General features: G+C 41.8%; 2 protein-coding genes across 4 annotated transcripts in view; one reads left to right on the top strand and one right to left on the bottom strand.

The window, feature by feature from the left end:
- LOC111600212 (rhophilin-2) overlaps positions 1-13,776 on the top strand; it is a 36,181-nt gene extending 22,405 nt beyond the window's left edge. For all 3 annotated transcript variants that reach the window (XM_030223514.1, XM_023316233.2, XM_023316234.2), the window contains 10 exons: positions 9,521-9,637; positions 10,378-10,505; positions 11,187-11,340; positions 11,408-11,866; positions 12,129-12,273; positions 12,351-12,619; positions 12,676-12,808; positions 12,869-13,185; positions 13,252-13,404; positions 13,461-13,776. In XM_030223514.1, coding sequence (XP_030079374.1) covers positions 9,521-9,637; positions 10,378-10,505; positions 11,187-11,340; positions 11,408-11,866; positions 12,129-12,273; positions 12,351-12,619; positions 12,676-12,808; positions 12,869-13,185; positions 13,252-13,404; positions 13,461-13,664 — 2,079 coding nt within the window. In that variant the 3' untranslated portion in view covers positions 13,665-13,776. The remainder of the gene's footprint in view (positions 1-9,520; positions 9,638-10,377; positions 10,506-11,186; positions 11,341-11,407; positions 11,867-12,128; positions 12,274-12,350; positions 12,620-12,675; positions 12,809-12,868; positions 13,186-13,251; positions 13,405-13,460) is intronic.
- A 653-nt stretch (positions 13,777-14,429) lies between these two features.
- Positions 14,430-16,230, bottom strand: LOC111600185. The gene is made up of 2 exons (XM_023316191.2): positions 16,147-16,230; positions 14,430-16,089 (listed from the first exon to the last, which is right to left on the bottom strand). The coding sequence occupies exons 1-2, from the start codon at positions 16,171-16,173 to the stop codon at positions 14,575-14,577; spliced, it is 1,542 nt and encodes a 513-aa protein (XP_023171959.2). The 5' UTR covers positions 16,174-16,230; the 3' UTR covers positions 14,430-14,574.
- Positions 16,231-17,380: the final 1,150 nt, after the last annotated feature.

The following is a 17,380-nucleotide window of genomic DNA, read 5'->3' as shown; positions in this document are numbered from 1 at the left end:
GCGAACGAACCGAAATCAATAAAGAGCCAAATTGTGTGTGTTCCAATTTCCCGAAACTCGAATGTTGGCCTGGCTGCTGCCGCACAAACAGTTATCAGCCGGGCCGAGCCACTCAGCTCACACTTTGCAGCTAACGGGTGATGCTGTCGGGCTGCTGCTGCTGGTAGTGCTAGTGGTGCTAGTGGTGCTGGTGGTGCTAGTGCTGATGCTGCTGCTGCTGCTGCTAAACGACCTCAAAAACCAGTTAATAGTCAGAACGAGGCAGCGGCAGCTCGACTCGACACTTGTGCGATGGAATAGTTGTTGCTGTTGGCGGTGCTTTTAGTTGCTGTTGCTGTTGTTGTTAGTTTTGTCAAGTGTTCGGCATTCCGCGACGCAAGGCCCAGGTGAGCTGTGCGCGATTTAATGCATAGATATATGTAATATCTCTTGGCTCCTGGCTTGAAGTGCTTGGATGTTGCCACTTGTTGCTGTTGCTGTTGCTGTTGCTGCTGCTGCTGCTGCATATGCAAACAGCAACAGCAGCCGCTAGCACGCATATTTACGAGCATTTTTGTGGCTGTTGATTTTTATTGCGCGTATATATATATATATATATATATATATATATATATATATATATATATAGTTTTTTTTTATCTTTCTCTCTTAACCGATTTGTATTATTGAATGTGAACAAGTTTTGCCGACTGCCAACATGTGGGTCACTTAGCCACTATGGCAACAGGTTGCTGCTGCTGTTGTTGTTGTTGCTATTATTTCTGGTGTTATTCTGCTTGTTGCTGTTGCTATTGCCATTGGCTGTGGCATTTGCAGCTGCAGGTTGCGTTCATAGCCGTGGGCTTGAATTTGTGTTTGTTTCAGCTGTCAGTGCATCTTGAGTTGTAAAGCTCTAAGCCAGCTTTGGCTTTTGCCAAAAGGCAGCTCATTTTCAGTTGTTTTATGGCATTTGCTTGCCACGTTTTCAATTACATCACAATGTTTGGGTTTTCATTTAGGAATCTTCTGCACAGAGCTTTACAACAATTAGTGGCCTTGCGCAGAGGAATGACGACAGCAGCATTTGAGATTTGTGGCTGTGGGCGGCTTAAGAAAATTTTTATAAAAATGATTGATTTTATGCATTGAATTAAAGGACTTCTGCCATAAGTAAGAGCTGTTCAGAGTTCTAAGTTTTCAGAGACTGCAATCAGATTGACTTGAACATGGCACGGGGTAACAACTTGTGCCATCATTAGCATTGTTTGTGGCTAATGTGCTGCGGCTATTTGTACTTAACATTTGTGTATGGCTTTCGGGTCGTATAACAAAGTCAGTAGGTCAACGTTGTCAGGAACAACAATGAAAATGATGGACACAAATGCTGTGATGCTTGCTGGGCTAATCGGCGCCCAACTGTGACTAGCAGAATGCTCAAAAAAAAAACCAAGCATACATAGCGATGCTGTCTCTCTAGTCCCCCCTCTGTCTATGTGTGCCTTTAATTAATGACTCTAACCCGATTTGTAAAACAAAATAAAGCCAAATAACACTAAAGGCGAGACGCGAAATAAACAAAAAAAAAAAAAAAACATACCTAAAACAGGTGAAAGTACAACTAGCCAAAATACAACAAACAAAACAACCAAAACCGACAAACGACAACGGACAACAACTGGTTTTTCGGGGTGTCGGAATGCGCGGCTGGGACTCTAGAAAGTGTTACATATCAAGTATGAATGCTATGCATGGGATTGTGAAATGCTGAGCCAATGACCAAAAATTAGCTAGCCCACTACTGATAGATAACAAATTGAACCGCTTGATTTGAATATGGGCCAACGGCAGCTTATATTAAACGAAACACGTTCCAATCGAAACAAAAAAAAAAGCCGAAAAACCCTATAGCAGAAGCCAAACATGTTGGCCGTTATGAAACAGCATGAAGTAAGAATAACAACGAGGTCGTGAGTCTTTGATCTTTGCCACAATTATGAGCTGCCAACGGCTACCATGAAGCTAACACTCGTTTCCATAGAATTAGTTGCCAATAAATACAAGAAGCCGAAGATGAAACAAAATTGGGCAACAACAACAGAAGAGGCAACAGCATCATTAGAGCTGGAAAAGTTTCTTGAACTTTAAGGGAAAAATCAGTTGAGCTTGAGATAGAAGAGGAAATGCAGAACGAATCTCGACGATTTAGTTTATCAACTTTATCATACATTTTATATATATATATATGTATACTAAAAGTGACCTATATCGATGTATAATAATCTCTCAGATATGCCTAAAAAAGCATCTTGACGAACATCTATGCAGGAAATATTTAATGCAGCAGATAAGCCTCTAGAAACATGTCTGAAATCGACACGTTTAGAGCGTATTCAAGAGCAACAATTTGTTGTCTATTTACTGCAGTCAAGGTCATCGAATATATTTTTGGACTTTTCAATACTTGGAATTATTGATTGGGCTATGGGTCTATTAAATCACTTTATCTAGCTGTCATTGTGGCACTGCGAACACTTTCGTTTATGGAACTATTCAGAAACGTTGTTCAAAACTCCCATTGCCACTGCGAGCGCTTTCATGCATAATTTGGCAACAACATTCGAACGCTGATTTGTATTTATGTATGGAGCTGATGCTTGGTTTTTTTTGTCCATGTGATTTGCATGCGGTGCGAGCTTTAAGTAATTCCGGATTACAAATGCGTCGCACGGCAATTGGCTTGCTTCGGATTTTAAGCAATGCGGTTTCATTGAAAGCGAAACTGAAACCGCAGCTGAACGACAACAAAAATCAAGTGAAGATAAACGCTTTATCAGTTAATCTGGACAGCAATGTATCTATATATACGTATATATATAAGTGTATATATATGAGGTATGCAAAGATTATTTATATGCAATCATTTTGCACACTTGACTGGGCCCCTCGCCATCTTCTGGCCAGGGCAGACTGAGCAGCCTGTGCCAAGTGGCCAAGCGCCTCGCCGCCAGTTAGTTAGTTAGGTAGGTAGGTAGGTGCATTGACTTTTCAAGCACGTGCAGGCGATGCTGATGCATGTCTAATGCCAGGCGACTCAACGTCGATCCGTTGAGGCCCATGGCGATCCGTTCCAAACGACATGACGTTGGGTTCATTGTCCAGTGATATTCGTTTGGGCATTGCAGCGCGGGCGCCATTTGTTTTGTGCGGACAGCCGCTGGGTCGCTGCCAAATCCGCATAGCCAACTCAACTCAACGCAAGTCAAGTAAAGTCAACTCAACTTTTGTTACCGAAGACGGTCATAAACTACGTTCAAGGCATGGCCCAGGCAAGTCTGGTTGCCGCCCGCCCAACGTTGCGCACGCCAAGCGATGTCGCCTTTAATTATGCAGAGCACGCCAGCTCTGACAAACAAAGCCAACTCACAAATACAATTGAAAAATGCATTCACCTGGGCTCGTTTACCTGCCAGCTTCAGTCGGTAAATAATAAAGAGCTAACACTACTACAAACCGCAAAAGCATCCAGGCACTGCCGTCAGTAGTCCTTAGCCGACTGGTCAGCTCATTAGCAGCGCATGTCCAGCTGCATCTGCAAACGAACCCTCAACCTTGGCTCAAGTTCAGAGGTGGCCATAGGTCAGTGTCCACTGGCCATCGGCCACATAACCAAGAGCATGCAAAGCCAGCATGTCATAGCTAGTCATTCGTTTTATTAACTTGTTCAGGCTGTGAAAGCCAGCTAATCATGACTTCGATCTACAGCTATCCCTTAGTCTTCATTATTCAGATGTGAACTGGACCTGAAACGCATTATGTTATTATTATTAGAGTTGGCATTAGCACGAGTATAAGATATAGAAAAAGAGGTCTCAGTACTCTTATAATTATTATTTAATAATTGATTATTTAATAATTGAAATTGATATAGATTGATATATTCAGTAATCACATCTCCGATTGTACTTTGTACTTTGTACTTCTCCTGCCTCATCGTAACTCTTAAAAGTTTATTAGCTGCAAATTTAGTTAATTTTGTGAAGAGACTCATAACATCTGAAGGTAATTCATCTTCATATCTCTAAACACTTTTAAAGTTGCAAATAAATTCATACATGTCAAGGAGATGTTGTGGTTTTGCCATTCTGATATACGTCTTCGTATTCTGATATTTAGTTACCCAATCCAATGCTTCTATATTTGACATATGTTAGTTGTATGTCAGCTAATTTATGATGATAGTTTTCATAGCCTAATGTCAATTAATATTATTGAAATGTTAAATATATGGCCAAAGCTAGGAAAGTGATCGAGCGCGTGACTGACTCACATTGAGGTCGTTATCTTATTTACATAATGCGCTCTTTCTGAGTTCAGCCAGATTGCATAGAATTTGAAAATGAATAGCTCGGATGAAGTCTCTAAATCTTTGCCACACCAAAAATGTTGTGTTAATTTATTTCCTTGGAAACCAAAGGCCACACAATTACAAATGTGCACAACCCACTGAGCCGTATGGACAAAACACCGCTAAATATATTTTTTGTTGACGTGGCTCAGGCCCCCAACAACAAAGAAATTTTGGACATTCGAGTTGTCTGCAGGCAACGCTGCACAGTGGAACTGCCAAGAAGATACAACGACCTGACACAATGCCATCGCTGTCAAGAATTTGGACACACACAACGCTACTGCCACAAAGCTCCCAGATGTGTGCGTTGCGCCGGGAAACACGCATCCAAAGACTGCACCCGCGAAAAGGACCAGGCACCAACTTGTGTGCACTGTGAGTTACAGCACCCAGCCAACTATAAGGGCTGCCAAGTATACAAGCGGTTGCGCAAATTGCAATCCCCAGCACAAAAAAGGAGTCCCACACAAACACCGTCTACGGGTCCGAGTACTGCTTCCGAAATTACAAGGCCCCGGAGCATTACCCAAGCCACGAGCTTTGCAACGCCTATTAGTGGTGTTTCTTACGCACAGGCCGCTAGAGGTGGACCGTCAAATAAGAATACCACAAGTGACACTTTGTTCACTGAAATGCTTCAGCAACAACAACGTCAGTTTGACGCAATTAATGCCGAGCTCAAAGCGATGCGAGAAGTACAATCCCAACAAGCAACCATGCTAAACAGTTTAATGGCCATCATAACCAAGCTTGCCTACAAATAATGGCTTTACGTGTGGGTATCTGGAACGCCAATGGCCTGAGAAACAAGACTCAGGAACTGGCTGCGTTTCTCTCACAAGAAAACATAGATATAATGTTAATAACAGAAACTCATGAGTGCCCCACTACACAAATTTTCGGATACGAACACTATCAGGCTCATGGTGAAGGAGCAAACTGCTTTGGTGGATCCTCAATCCTCATACGAGCAACAATACCGCATACACCTTTACTGCCAATTTGCAACGCAACAATGCAGGTCTCAGCCATCACCCTGCCTACGTCTATTGGAGCGATCGAAGTTGCGTCAATTTATCTTCCGCCAAACACTGGTCTGTGTGATCATCACATGGAACAGGTTCTAGGCCAAAGGTTGAATAAGACCCTCATCGGCGGCGACTGGAATGGATGGCACCCATTTTGGGGAAGCAATAGTGCGAATCGTCGCGGAGAAGTCATATTTGAGGCGATTCAAAACTTACAATTCAGCATATTGGCGACTGGAGCCCCCACCCGTTACCCAATTAATGGACACAGGCCCTCGGCAATCGACTTCGCTGTCTACAAAGGCATCTGTGACCGGCAATTGACCATTGAAGAATCCTTGGACCTATCCTCTGACCACCTGCCACTAATAGTCACAATCCACGCGCAGCCACAGCCCTTGCCCATTAGGAAACAACTACTGCCAGCAGGATCAGATTTAGGAGTCTTTAGGCGCGAGCTCCATTACTCTTTGCACATAGAAATGGAACTTAACACTCCTGAAGACGTGGACTACGCAGCAAACAAACTGCAGGAAGAAATAGTCAAAGCTGCGCACCAAGCCGCCCCACCATCTTGCCAAACAAGACAACAGTCTCCGTACAACATCCCCCTCACCTTGGAGGCCCAACACCTACTAATACACAAAAGATGGGCCAGGAGACGCTGGTTAAGATTACGCACGCCTGATGCCAAATCCATGTACAACGAAGCCACGAGGCATCTTAAAGCTGCTCTCGCCCTGCTTCAAAAGAGGTGTATCAGCGATGCGCTGGTACGAGCTGAATCGCCCACTGACGCAGAGTTTCAATTATGGAAATTTACAAGAAAGCTCAAACGGCAGCCAATACGACGTCATCCCATTCGGAGCATTTCTGGTTCCTGGCACATTGGAGACGAAGCTCAAGCTGAGGCTTTTGCAAACCACCTTCAAGACCAATTCACGCCGGTGATTACCGCAGAGGCCTCAGAAATCGAAGCAACAGAAGACATCGTTCTCTCGCCCCTCCCAGCTGAAGACCAGATAACTGGATGTACAAAAGAAGAGGTTCTTGAACACATCAGAAGAGTGAAGGCAAAAAAATCCCCTGGATATGATCTAATAAACGGCAGAGTCCTTAGAGCACTGCCTGACTCCACCATAGACTACATAACTATGGTGTACAACGCCATGCTCCGCATCCGGCACTTTCCAGCCTGCTGGAAGCGCGCCGTGATTGTGATGATTCCTAAGCCTGGCAAACCCGTGGGAGAAATTGAGTCGTACAGACCAATTAGCCTGTTGCCAGTACTCTCCAAAATATTCGAAAGAATATTTCTGGAACGAGTACTGACACATCTGGGACGCCAGGAGGCCATTCCAAACCATCAGTTTGGCTTCAGGAGACAGCATGGAACACCGGAACAGGTTCACAGAGTTGTGCACCATATCCTTGGAGCCTTTGAAGAAAAGATGTACTGCTCTGCCGTCTTTTTAGACATCAAACAGGCGTTTGATCGAGTTTGGCACCTGGGACTGCTGCAGAAAGTGAGGACCACCCTTCCAGCCCCATTTTTCGCGTTGCTATCCTCATACCTTATTGGAAGAACCTTCCAAGTGTCAAGGGGGCAAACAGTATCCTTGACTAGACCAATTATGGCTGGAGTACCACAGGGTAGTGTTCTAGGCCCAACACTTTATACTTTATTCACAGGAGATATGCCAACTCCCGAGCCAAATATAGGAAGTACAGATGCAGTACTCATAGCGACCTATGCAGATGACACCGCCATCTTATCACGTCACGTATCTGCGCAAGAAGCTTCAGACTCACTACAAAAATATCTGGACTCTTTCGGACGCTGGGCAAAACGGTGGTGTATCACCATTAATGCACAAAAGTCTGTACATACTACCTTCGCCACTAGAAGAGGAGATTGCCCAAGCGTTGCATTGGGGCCCACTATTCCCAAAGCCTCAAAAGTAAAGTACCTTGGTATCACTCTTGACAGAAGGCTGACTTTTAAAGCGCACATAAGTCAAGTAACCTCAAAATGCAAAAGCAAGCTAAAAACCCTCGACTGGATGCTGAGAGCTTCAAGCAAGTTGTCTTACAGCAGCAAGGCCGCCATCTACAAGGCAATAGTTGTCCCAACCTTCGTATATGGTATCTCTCTATGGGGCTCCTCGGCGAAGACTACAAGGAACAAAATTCAGACCCTGCAGAATAAAGCACTACGCAGATGGACTGGAGCCAGCTGGTTTGTAAGAAACTCAGTCTTACATAGGGATTTAGCAATTCCCACAGTTGCTGAACTCATTGGGCGACACAGTTCAAGATACGCGGACAGACTTGCAGCGCATCCTAACCATCTCGCAAGCAACCTGGCTATAAACAACAATAGGCGAAGACTGAAGAGATTGCATCCTCTAGACAATATTAGAACTAATTAAGATAGTAGCTACAAGTGCAGAATAATTGGCATATCTGCCCTCCCATTAGTTAAGGTTTAGAGCTAAATGCGCTATAGAGTCTAAGACAATAAGCTGCAACAAAATAAAGAAATAAAAACGAAAAAAAAAAAAAAAAAAAAAAAAAAAAAAAAAAAAAAAAAAATGCGCTCTTTCTGAGTTCAGCCAGATTGCATAGAATTTGAAAATGAATAGCTCGGATGAAGTCTCTAAATCTTTGCCACACCAAAAATGTTGTGTTAATTTATTTCCTTTGTCTTTAAATTGCTTTCAGTTCTTTCAGCTTGTTTCTGTCATTATTATTTTTTGATTTTTTCTTAAGCTTACATCAATCACACGATATATCCCAACTTTCATCTCAATCAATTTTGTTTTCACCTATTATCTTTTTGGTTTATATAAATATTTATGCGATAGCATTCTTAATTTTTGCTTAACTTTTGCCCTTGTTTATATATCTAAAAAAACCTACTTCACATTATTATATATATATGTATATATATATATATATATATATATATATATATATATGTTTAGACATGTTCTTTTACCCCGCTCAAGTTGAGCAACGAGCTGGAAACTTCAGTGTTCTTAACTCAAGTGTTTTGCTTTAGCATCAGGCCTGGCACGACAGGCATACAGACAATGCATATTAAGGTCTTCTTTGCTTCTTCTTCTGCTTCATTCTGAACCTCACACCCTATGGAGAAGTTTCCATGTATGCCAGAATGTGCAGCGTCGTGACGATGACTTCCTACTTCCGTTTACGATTATTGCGATCGTGTCACGCTGCGTTGGCGTACAAATACGTGAATGTGTTAATGTGCAAATGTATTTGTGTTTGTGCTTGTGAACGTGGACGCAATGTAATTATGGCCTAGCCGTAGCCAAGTCTCAAGTTGTTCCTACTTCTACAATGCTAACATCGGCGCATTGGCCTTATACACACACACACTCTTACACGCACACTAAAAATTGTAGATAACATGCTGAGCTTTTGTTATTGTTATGCAGTTGCAAGTGCTACACTGAGCGAAAGAAAAAGTTGGTTTAAAGTTATATTCTCTATATAAATTTTATATTCATCAGACATAAATTATTTGTTGCCACCTTTAATTTTGTGTGTTTATTTTTTTATATTTTCTATCTTTCAACTTCCGTTGCTCACAGTGCAGACAGACAGCTTACACTGTGCCAGGCCCATTCAATGGCTGCGGCAGCTGCAGTTGCAGTTGCAACAGTTACACTTTCCAAGAACCAAGAACTTCATTTATCATTCTAGTATTTGTGTTGCGGCTGCAGGTTCTATTCGTATTCTATTCTGTTGGTTGTTAAGTCAATCAACTTTGTTGCCGCGTTCGCTTGGCACGTTCCAAGCAAAAATTATGCATTGCCCCCTTTTGCAAAGGCATGAAAGTATTAAGATATGATATATGTATATGAATGTGTTTCGGTTACATACAAAATGCCCCTCTTTGCCAAGGTATGAAGGTATGATGTATGCATATGAATGTGTTTCGGTTACATACGGAATGATTCAGATGATATGCTTTGACTATTATTTATCAGCTATGTAACGTCTATAACTAGCTTAGAATGTTAATTTAAGCATTTTTATTTACTAATTTCATTTCGACTTTTACTTATTGTTACAGGGCTCTGACCCACGAGCGGCTACCTGTCGCGGCAAGTTACAAAGTCGCCGCTGCAAACTGAATCAGGAAATCAACAAGGAGCTGCGCCTACGCGCTGGTGCCGAAAATTTATACAAGGTAAGTGCTCTTCAAGCCTTGAACTCACTAAAAGCGGAAAATCATCTTTTTAAAAGTGTGCAACAGACAAGAGGATGTGTGGTTGGACCCACAATAGACCGTCTCTGAGCTAGTGCCTGACAATTACATGTAGGACTTCTTATGTATACGCCCAGCTCAAGCACGTTTCACATTTTACATAAGATTTCAATGAATACACTTGAGCATATCTGGCACGATTTAAAGGCTCTCTGATGTTCATATGGAGTATTTTGTTCTTTGGACATCTTTCTCTGTTCATTAGAAACATGAATATTTAAAGCGCACGTCAAGTTGTAGGTATCTTCTAGTCAAGCACTGCCTACTTCGGCATTTTTACGTCGTATCAATTATTAAAACGAATTTAAAACTCGTTTAAGCTGGCAAAAGAGACATTTGATCCGTGTTGGATACTCAGTTTTCATACCACTAATCTAAGAAGTCTCGATTATATTTTAAAATTGGAATTATTGCCAAGCCTAGATATTCGGGTGTCGTATAAAAAAGTCTTTAGATATTACAGCTAACACAGCAAAAGTATAGAAAATCCCTGTAAGCAAAGCTTTGCTAGTTTGATTAAATATTTTGTTTCAGCTCGAGATTTGCTGTAATATGAAATTGTCTTAATGAATCTTGGCTTGATTACTTTAGATTACTCGTGAAGTTAGCCACTCTCTCTCTCTCTCTCTGACATATTATTATATTATAATTAAATTTCGCAGGCCACTACCAACCGGAAGCTGCGAGACACTGTTGCTTTGGAGCTGAGCTTTGTCAATTCAAACTTGCAGTTGCTCAAGGAGCAGCTGGCCGAGCTGAACTCATCTGTGGAGATCTATCAAAGCGAGAGGTGAGGTGATATAATGATTAACTGCTCCACTGGTCGCTGCAATGGCTAAAACCACCTGCGCCCATTTCCCAAATAACTTGTTGCCATTATTTGTCGTTTTGGCCATTTTTTTTTGTTTTGTTTTGCATGCAAATGTTGAAATTTGTTGCTATTTTTATGTTAAGTTTAAGCTGTAGCTACTGCCCTCTGCTAGCTGGCTTGGGGTATGCAACATACTATGGGGCGCTGCCCAGCTGGGCAGCTGTAATTTCTGCGCATTAGTTTCTGGTCAAGCGCCTTTTTGCGCTGTCTACTGGAACGAAATCACAGCGCAAAAAAAAACGAAAAAAAAAACAAACAAAACAACAAAGAAAGTGAAAAAGCGTCATTAAATGCACAACTGACAAAAATACAAATATGAAACAAACAAACAAACAATAGTAAAAAGTATTTCCACAATAGACAGGCAAATGAACATACTTCACTTGTCCATTACGAACTCTGTAGAGTTTGGGGTTTCCAGGGTTCGGCGCACACGTTAATTGAAGTTGATCAGGCATTTAAATAGATATATCCATATAAATATATATCAACAGAGCTATATATGAGGTAATAGCTACTAAATTTGTGTTTCGGCTGATTAAAGCTTAGCCAAGCTTTCGGTTAAGACCTTAAACTACTTTCTTCATCTTCTATTTACAGTCATGAAGGCATTATGCCCATGATACCATTGGGTCTAAAGGAGACGAAGGAAATCAATTTTATGGAACCGTTTTCGGACTTTATATTGGAACACTACAGCGAAGAGCCTTCGATATATATGGATGCCATCGCTGATATGACAGATACCAGACAGGTAAGCTCGCAGCTAATCAGCACGGTATCGATGCTAATCTAACGATCGATTGCTTGCAAATTTGTAGGCTTCAAAGACGCCATCACGTGATGGTCTGGGTGTTGCGCTGCTTTTCCGTTACTACAATCTATTGTATTATGTGGAACGACGCTTCTTTCCGCCCGATCGCAATCTGGGCGTTTACTTCGAATGGTACGATTCGCTGACCGGTGTGCCCTCCTGCCAGCGCACCATTGCCTTTGAGAAGGCCTGCACACTGTTCAATCTGGGCGCCATTTACACACAAATCGGTGCACGTCACGACAGGCGCACAGAACGCGGCCTCGACGCAGCCGTTGACAGTTTTCTGCGTGCTGCCGGCATTTTCCGACACATCTACGACACGTTCACCAATGCACCATCCATGGACTTAAAGCCGCAGGTGCTCGATGTTCTTGTCTCACTCATGCTATCCCAGGCACGCGAATGCCTGTTCGAGAAGCTACAGCTGCAGATTGAGGCCTTGGGCCTAACTGAGTCCAGTCATGTAAGTAACCAAGGGCTTTACTCAATCCACGGCGTCTTCAGAGTCATTGTCTCCCATTTCTATTACCTAATTACCCAATTACCTAACGTCAACAGTCCCTTGAGTACGTGACGCTTGATCTATTACAAGAGAAATGACAAATGTTGCATGTGTGCAATGGCCATTCGGCTGACTGACCCCTAGATTTATATAAATTGCATTTGAGCTGCTTGCTGAAATGCGATGAGTCTGGCTGAGCTAATCATAGTTTCGACCATTGCAGCTATTTCGCGATTTGGCTGGTGAGGCGGCACAGCTGTCGCTGGAGTACAATGAAATGCATAAGAATATCCAAGTGAATGACACCCACACCTATCTGCCCGAGTGCTGGGCGGGTCTGGTGCCGCTCAAGGCCGAATTGTACAAAGGTAAGTCAGAATGGTTGACCATGATATTGGCATTTGGCCAACTGATCCAATCAACTAACATTAACATCTACATTTAGCTCTGGCACATCATTACGAGGCGCGGAGCATTGATACCACTGTGGGCGATGGCGACAATGTCTCGTTGGGCACCAAAAAGAGTCAAGCGGCATCGTCGAACGAATCATTCATTGGAAATGCGCGGGAGGCACTGCGTGCCACCGAGGCCAACAGCGAATGCGAGGAGGAGACCGTCAGCGTTGCCGCCATCAAGCGCACCCACTTGAAAGAAGCTCTGGCTAGTCACGAGGAGGCGCAGCGCTTGCAGCGCATGTGTCGCTACCTGAAGGTGAGTCATTCATGCATTCATGGTGAGAAATCGTTAACGCCCATTGTATCTTCCAGAACAAAACATCACTGACGCAGGTCATCAAGGAGGCATACTACAAGACCCAGGACGAGTATGAACGCTTCTGCCTTCAGGCTCCGGCTAAGAACATAGAGGAGTGCTACGATCTAACTGAGCGAGTTGTGGAAGGTGAGTAGGCCATGATTAGGTAGATATATTATAAGACTTAACTTCTACTGTTGTCCACAGCATCGTCGAAGTTCACGCTGACATTGACGGGTCCGGACTTTACTTCGTACAAAGTGGAAGATCCATTTAAGCGACTGGGTCCCATTGCAATATTCTCCGCACGTCGCCACTGGACAGCACCGCGCTGTGTTCGTCTCCAGAAGGGCTCGGCCATATACCATGATGCAAGCAGCTACCATTGCCACTGCCCCCGGGGCGATGAGAGTCACGAGGCCGGCTGCAGTCTGTACAAGGAGGAGCTAGAGAATTTTGGATTTCATGTGCGTGGCGATGCGCCAGTTATAATAGCGCATGTCGAAATCAATTCACTGGCCGACGTAAGTACAGACTTCAGCTATTGAGAAGAGTTGCCTCAAATTAATATAACTAATGTGTTTCTGCAGTTGGGCGGCATAAAGGAGGGCGACTTTATTGTGGAAATAGCGGGCATGGATGTCAAATGGTATTCGCACCAGCAGGTGGTACGACTCATACAATCATGTGGAGCTGCGCTGGAGCTTAAGGTCATTACGCCCATGGATCGCAACTATCTAAAGGTGAATAAGTCAATGTTTCCAAGGAGTTCGCTTTATTCAATTTGATTATGTTGCAGCCACTCTCGTCAAAAGGCTCCATATCAACGTTATCGGCTGCCAGCTCATCGGGCGTTTCGTCCGGCTCCTCCAGCCCCACCAGCACCACCACAAAGCCTAAGCTGCGGCTCAAGAACTCCGCCAAGACGCGCTTTGTTGGCAGCGTATCGTCCAGTTCGTGGAATCCCTTTCGACGCACGCCGAGTCTAGCGAAGATATTTTGAGTGCTGTCTTACAATTAGCACTAGGGATTTCTAAGTTTAAGTTATGCTTTAATTTCCGCAGCAGTGGCCATTATTTTGCTTGAATGCAAACTGGATTTTTTTCACACACACACACACATATAGATATATATATTTATATATATAAATATATATATATATGTACTTAAATATGATAAGCCAAGTCTTTAGAAAACCATTATGCTTTGCTCTGGATGCTTGCTAAGCCGATCACTTAACTCCTTTTATTTTCCGACATCATGGAAAATATATGTGAGAAAGTGAATGAATCATGCGTAAATAACGGTACTCGGCATACGAATGCAATAACCCATACTGAACTGAAAACTCAGTACGAAACATTTTGTGCAAAATGGTGTATAACACTTAAAAAAGACAGAGATAGAGATAGAGAATATGCCGCATAGCCCAAACAAAAACTAAATACATATTTCACTATATGCCCATATATGTATATGCATAAGTATCTATACATACATATATAAATATATATGTGTATATATAATATATTGTTTCGAGCTTCAAACATAAATTGATTTATATTCAAAGTGAATCGACATCGAGCTACTTTTACGCACATTTCTAATGTATATATGTATATTATGTTAAGTCACAATTATTTTGTATACATTTTGTAAAAGCCATTTTATACAACACCAACACACACATACACATACCATAAGCAAGTACATATTTCATTGCATTGATAAAATATTTATTAATAAATTTTTTTGTGTATGCATGCCAATATATGTATGTCCCTATCTATATCTAAAGCAACACTATTGAGGACACCACTTTGAACTCTATTCAAATGCAAAAAGACAAATACCTAGACCAATTAGAACAGCTTCGACTTGTGTGCGGAGCGAAGCCAATGAACGTTTAACATTTAGTTTTCTTCGTAATTTTCCAACATATCTTTTACCAACTTTGGTATGCTGTCCAGCTCCTGGACCAGCATCATTTGTTCAGCCAAATTGGCTCTGTAGATGCGCTGAACGCGCCGTATCATTGGCGCTGTAACCTTTGTATCGATAATATCCTGAGCGGTGAGCTGCAAGCCTCCAATAGACGACAAATCTTGACGTGCTTCCACCTTTTTCAACGTAGACTTCACCGGCTTATCCTTGACGGGACTGGGCAAGCCAAGCGATGGCAGATGATGCCGCTCCTCTACCCAATCCTTTTTTGGCGGCTCTTTCCGGCTGCCTGAGACTGCCTGTGTAGTTTCACTGGAACCCGTTGCATATAGATCATACAACTTTGCCATATCATCATTAATCGAACGAAATATCGAAGATGAAGCACTCGGTGTGGAATTGCAGTTAAGCCGCTTAAATAAGAACAAGTCATCGACGAACTTGTTGCGTGTCCTCGTAATTTTAGGGTCAGACGCTTTGCCACACCTGGAATTATTGCCAGCAGTACGATCTCGACAAGGGTCTATTAATGGGCTTGCCTTTGTAGCATGTCTTTGTCGTGGTGCCAAAACCTTCGATTTGCCAAAATGACGCATTGGCTTCGGTTTGTCATTCGCCTGCTGCTTTGCAGCCAGACCTTTGCCTGTGCTAACGTCATGTGCAATTTTGGTGTCCGTGGGCAAATAGTTTGAATACTTGTGAAGTTTCGTCGTTGGCTCTTCGGCTACTGCGGGATGCAGCTCCTTGTCGGAAGGTGAAAATAAGACCTGCTTGCGATTGCACACTGGAATTTGATTCTTTGTGAGTGGGACTGTTAACACCTTGCGGAAGTTGCGCTGCTGCTTAGGCGTGCAAGAAGCCCTTGGAGCGTCGAGCTCAGTAGCTGCAGTATATTGGTCGTGCTTATTGCTTGGCTTTTGAGTTGAGCTATCACTGGCTGGAGGAGACAATTCCTTGTTTATCCACGATGTCGGTTCATAGCTGGTGTACTTTTTGTGATAGTGCGTCAGTAGGTTCGTTTTAGACAGTTCGCTGCTATATTGCCCCTGGCAACGTGGCTGCTTGTCGACATATTTGGGATTCGGTTGTTCCCTGGCCTTCGTCCTGCCCTCATGTGCTGCCTGATGATAGCCAGAATGTTGTTCAAAATGTGTCCGCTCTTCTGTAAGGGGTTTTTTGGGTACCTTAGTTGGCTGCTGCTCGGCGATCGGTGTCTCGTCCGATGGCATTGAAGACACTTGTGTTTGTTTTTCTTTCTTGTCGTTCTGATGCTGCCTGGATTTTCTATCGAGTTGAAAAACTGCCTTTAAGTCCCCGCTGCAGTATGGGCAAACGAAAATCGTTGTTTGTGTGGATTTCTCGTATTCAGCCCGTGGCCTGAGCGGATCAATTTTGCCACTCAAAGCACTCTCATCTGTTGACTCCAGACCAACCATAGCCATTTGGCAGTCAAGTCGTTCTTTGCAATCTTTCTTCGATTTGGACTGCAAAGCTTATGATTAATGTGAAATAATACAAAAGGCAGTTACTTTGACACTTACCGAACGAGAGTAATATGATTTGTCCATGATTTCCTGATTCGCTTAAATATATAAATTTAATTTTTGTGTTCAATATTGATTGATATAAACTATGTATAAATATAGAAATTCACTTATTAAATTGTAATATATAATTGATTTATTTATGTTTGTATAATCAGAAAATGAAGTCTTCAAGCGTCCGGCTATTTAGACTATAAATCAGAGACTGACGTATTTTATAATTTATTATTCGTGAGCTAAAACCCTTCGACACACTTGTCGGAGCTATATAGATTGGATTGCCGCATGAATTGGACACAAATCTCAGTAACAAAATATACATTGCATACTTTTATGCACGACATATGACGGCAGCGAAATTCAAACCAACCTTTCAGCTAAAGTACAGAACATGAAAACCTCGTGCGAAAAATTGTTAAAGTAAAAGAAACCGCGCTTTGGGGTGATTTACGTGCGGAATTCGAACCAACATTTCAGCTAAAAAACTGGACTGAAAAAGAAGGAGGCTAATTCCTTTAAAGGTTATTTAAAGTGTTTTTTTTTTAAACTTACTATAAATATTAATAAATAATAAAATATTAAAAAAATATAAAAGTGTATATATGTATATGTATAAATTGATAATTTTGTAAGCTTGCAAAAATGCCAAATGAAAACTAAATGCTGATAATTTGAAATAAAAAAATGGGAAACTTTGCAATACTTTAACAAAATAAGAAGCAAATTAAGATTACATTTTTCTTATAATTTAAATAATCGAAAAATTTAATTATTGGATTTATTAATTGAAATTGTGTTTCTAAATAAGTAAGTAATATAAATAAAATATTTTTGACCCAGAAAATTATTATTTACTGAATAAAACATAAATGAAAAATAAATATATAACAACAAATATGAAGAGGAACTTCTCAGAAGACAAAGATTTTTATTTGAATTAAGTTGCGTAAGTTTGAAATCGTAATTTCCTTGAGCATTTGTACTAATAAACAGTTAAATCAAGCGCTAAGAAATTCTTAATAGTTGAAAAAAAAAATGCTGAGCGCTGTATTGAAGGCAGTGAGAATGTTTAAGACAGCAACAGGTTAGGCGCTTTAGGTTATTTGCCAGACTAGCACTCCAGACCCTCACTAACTTAATTTCAAATATGTAAATAAAGCTGGTAATTATAATTTAAGAATTCAAATAATTTACACAAATATAAAAAAAGGTGAAATTCAAAAAAATTTTG

This window comes from Drosophila hydei, unplaced genomic scaffold (genome assembly GCF_003285905.1).
Source record: "Drosophila hydei strain 15085-1641.00,03,60 unplaced genomic scaffold, DhydRS2 tig00000232-arrow-arrow-pilon, whole genome shotgun sequence".
Lineage (NCBI taxonomy): Eukaryota > Metazoa > Arthropoda > Insecta > Diptera > Drosophilidae > Drosophila > Drosophila hydei.
The sequence above is the reverse complement of the archived record's forward strand: the minus strand, read 5'-3'. Positions and strand labels throughout refer to the sequence as shown.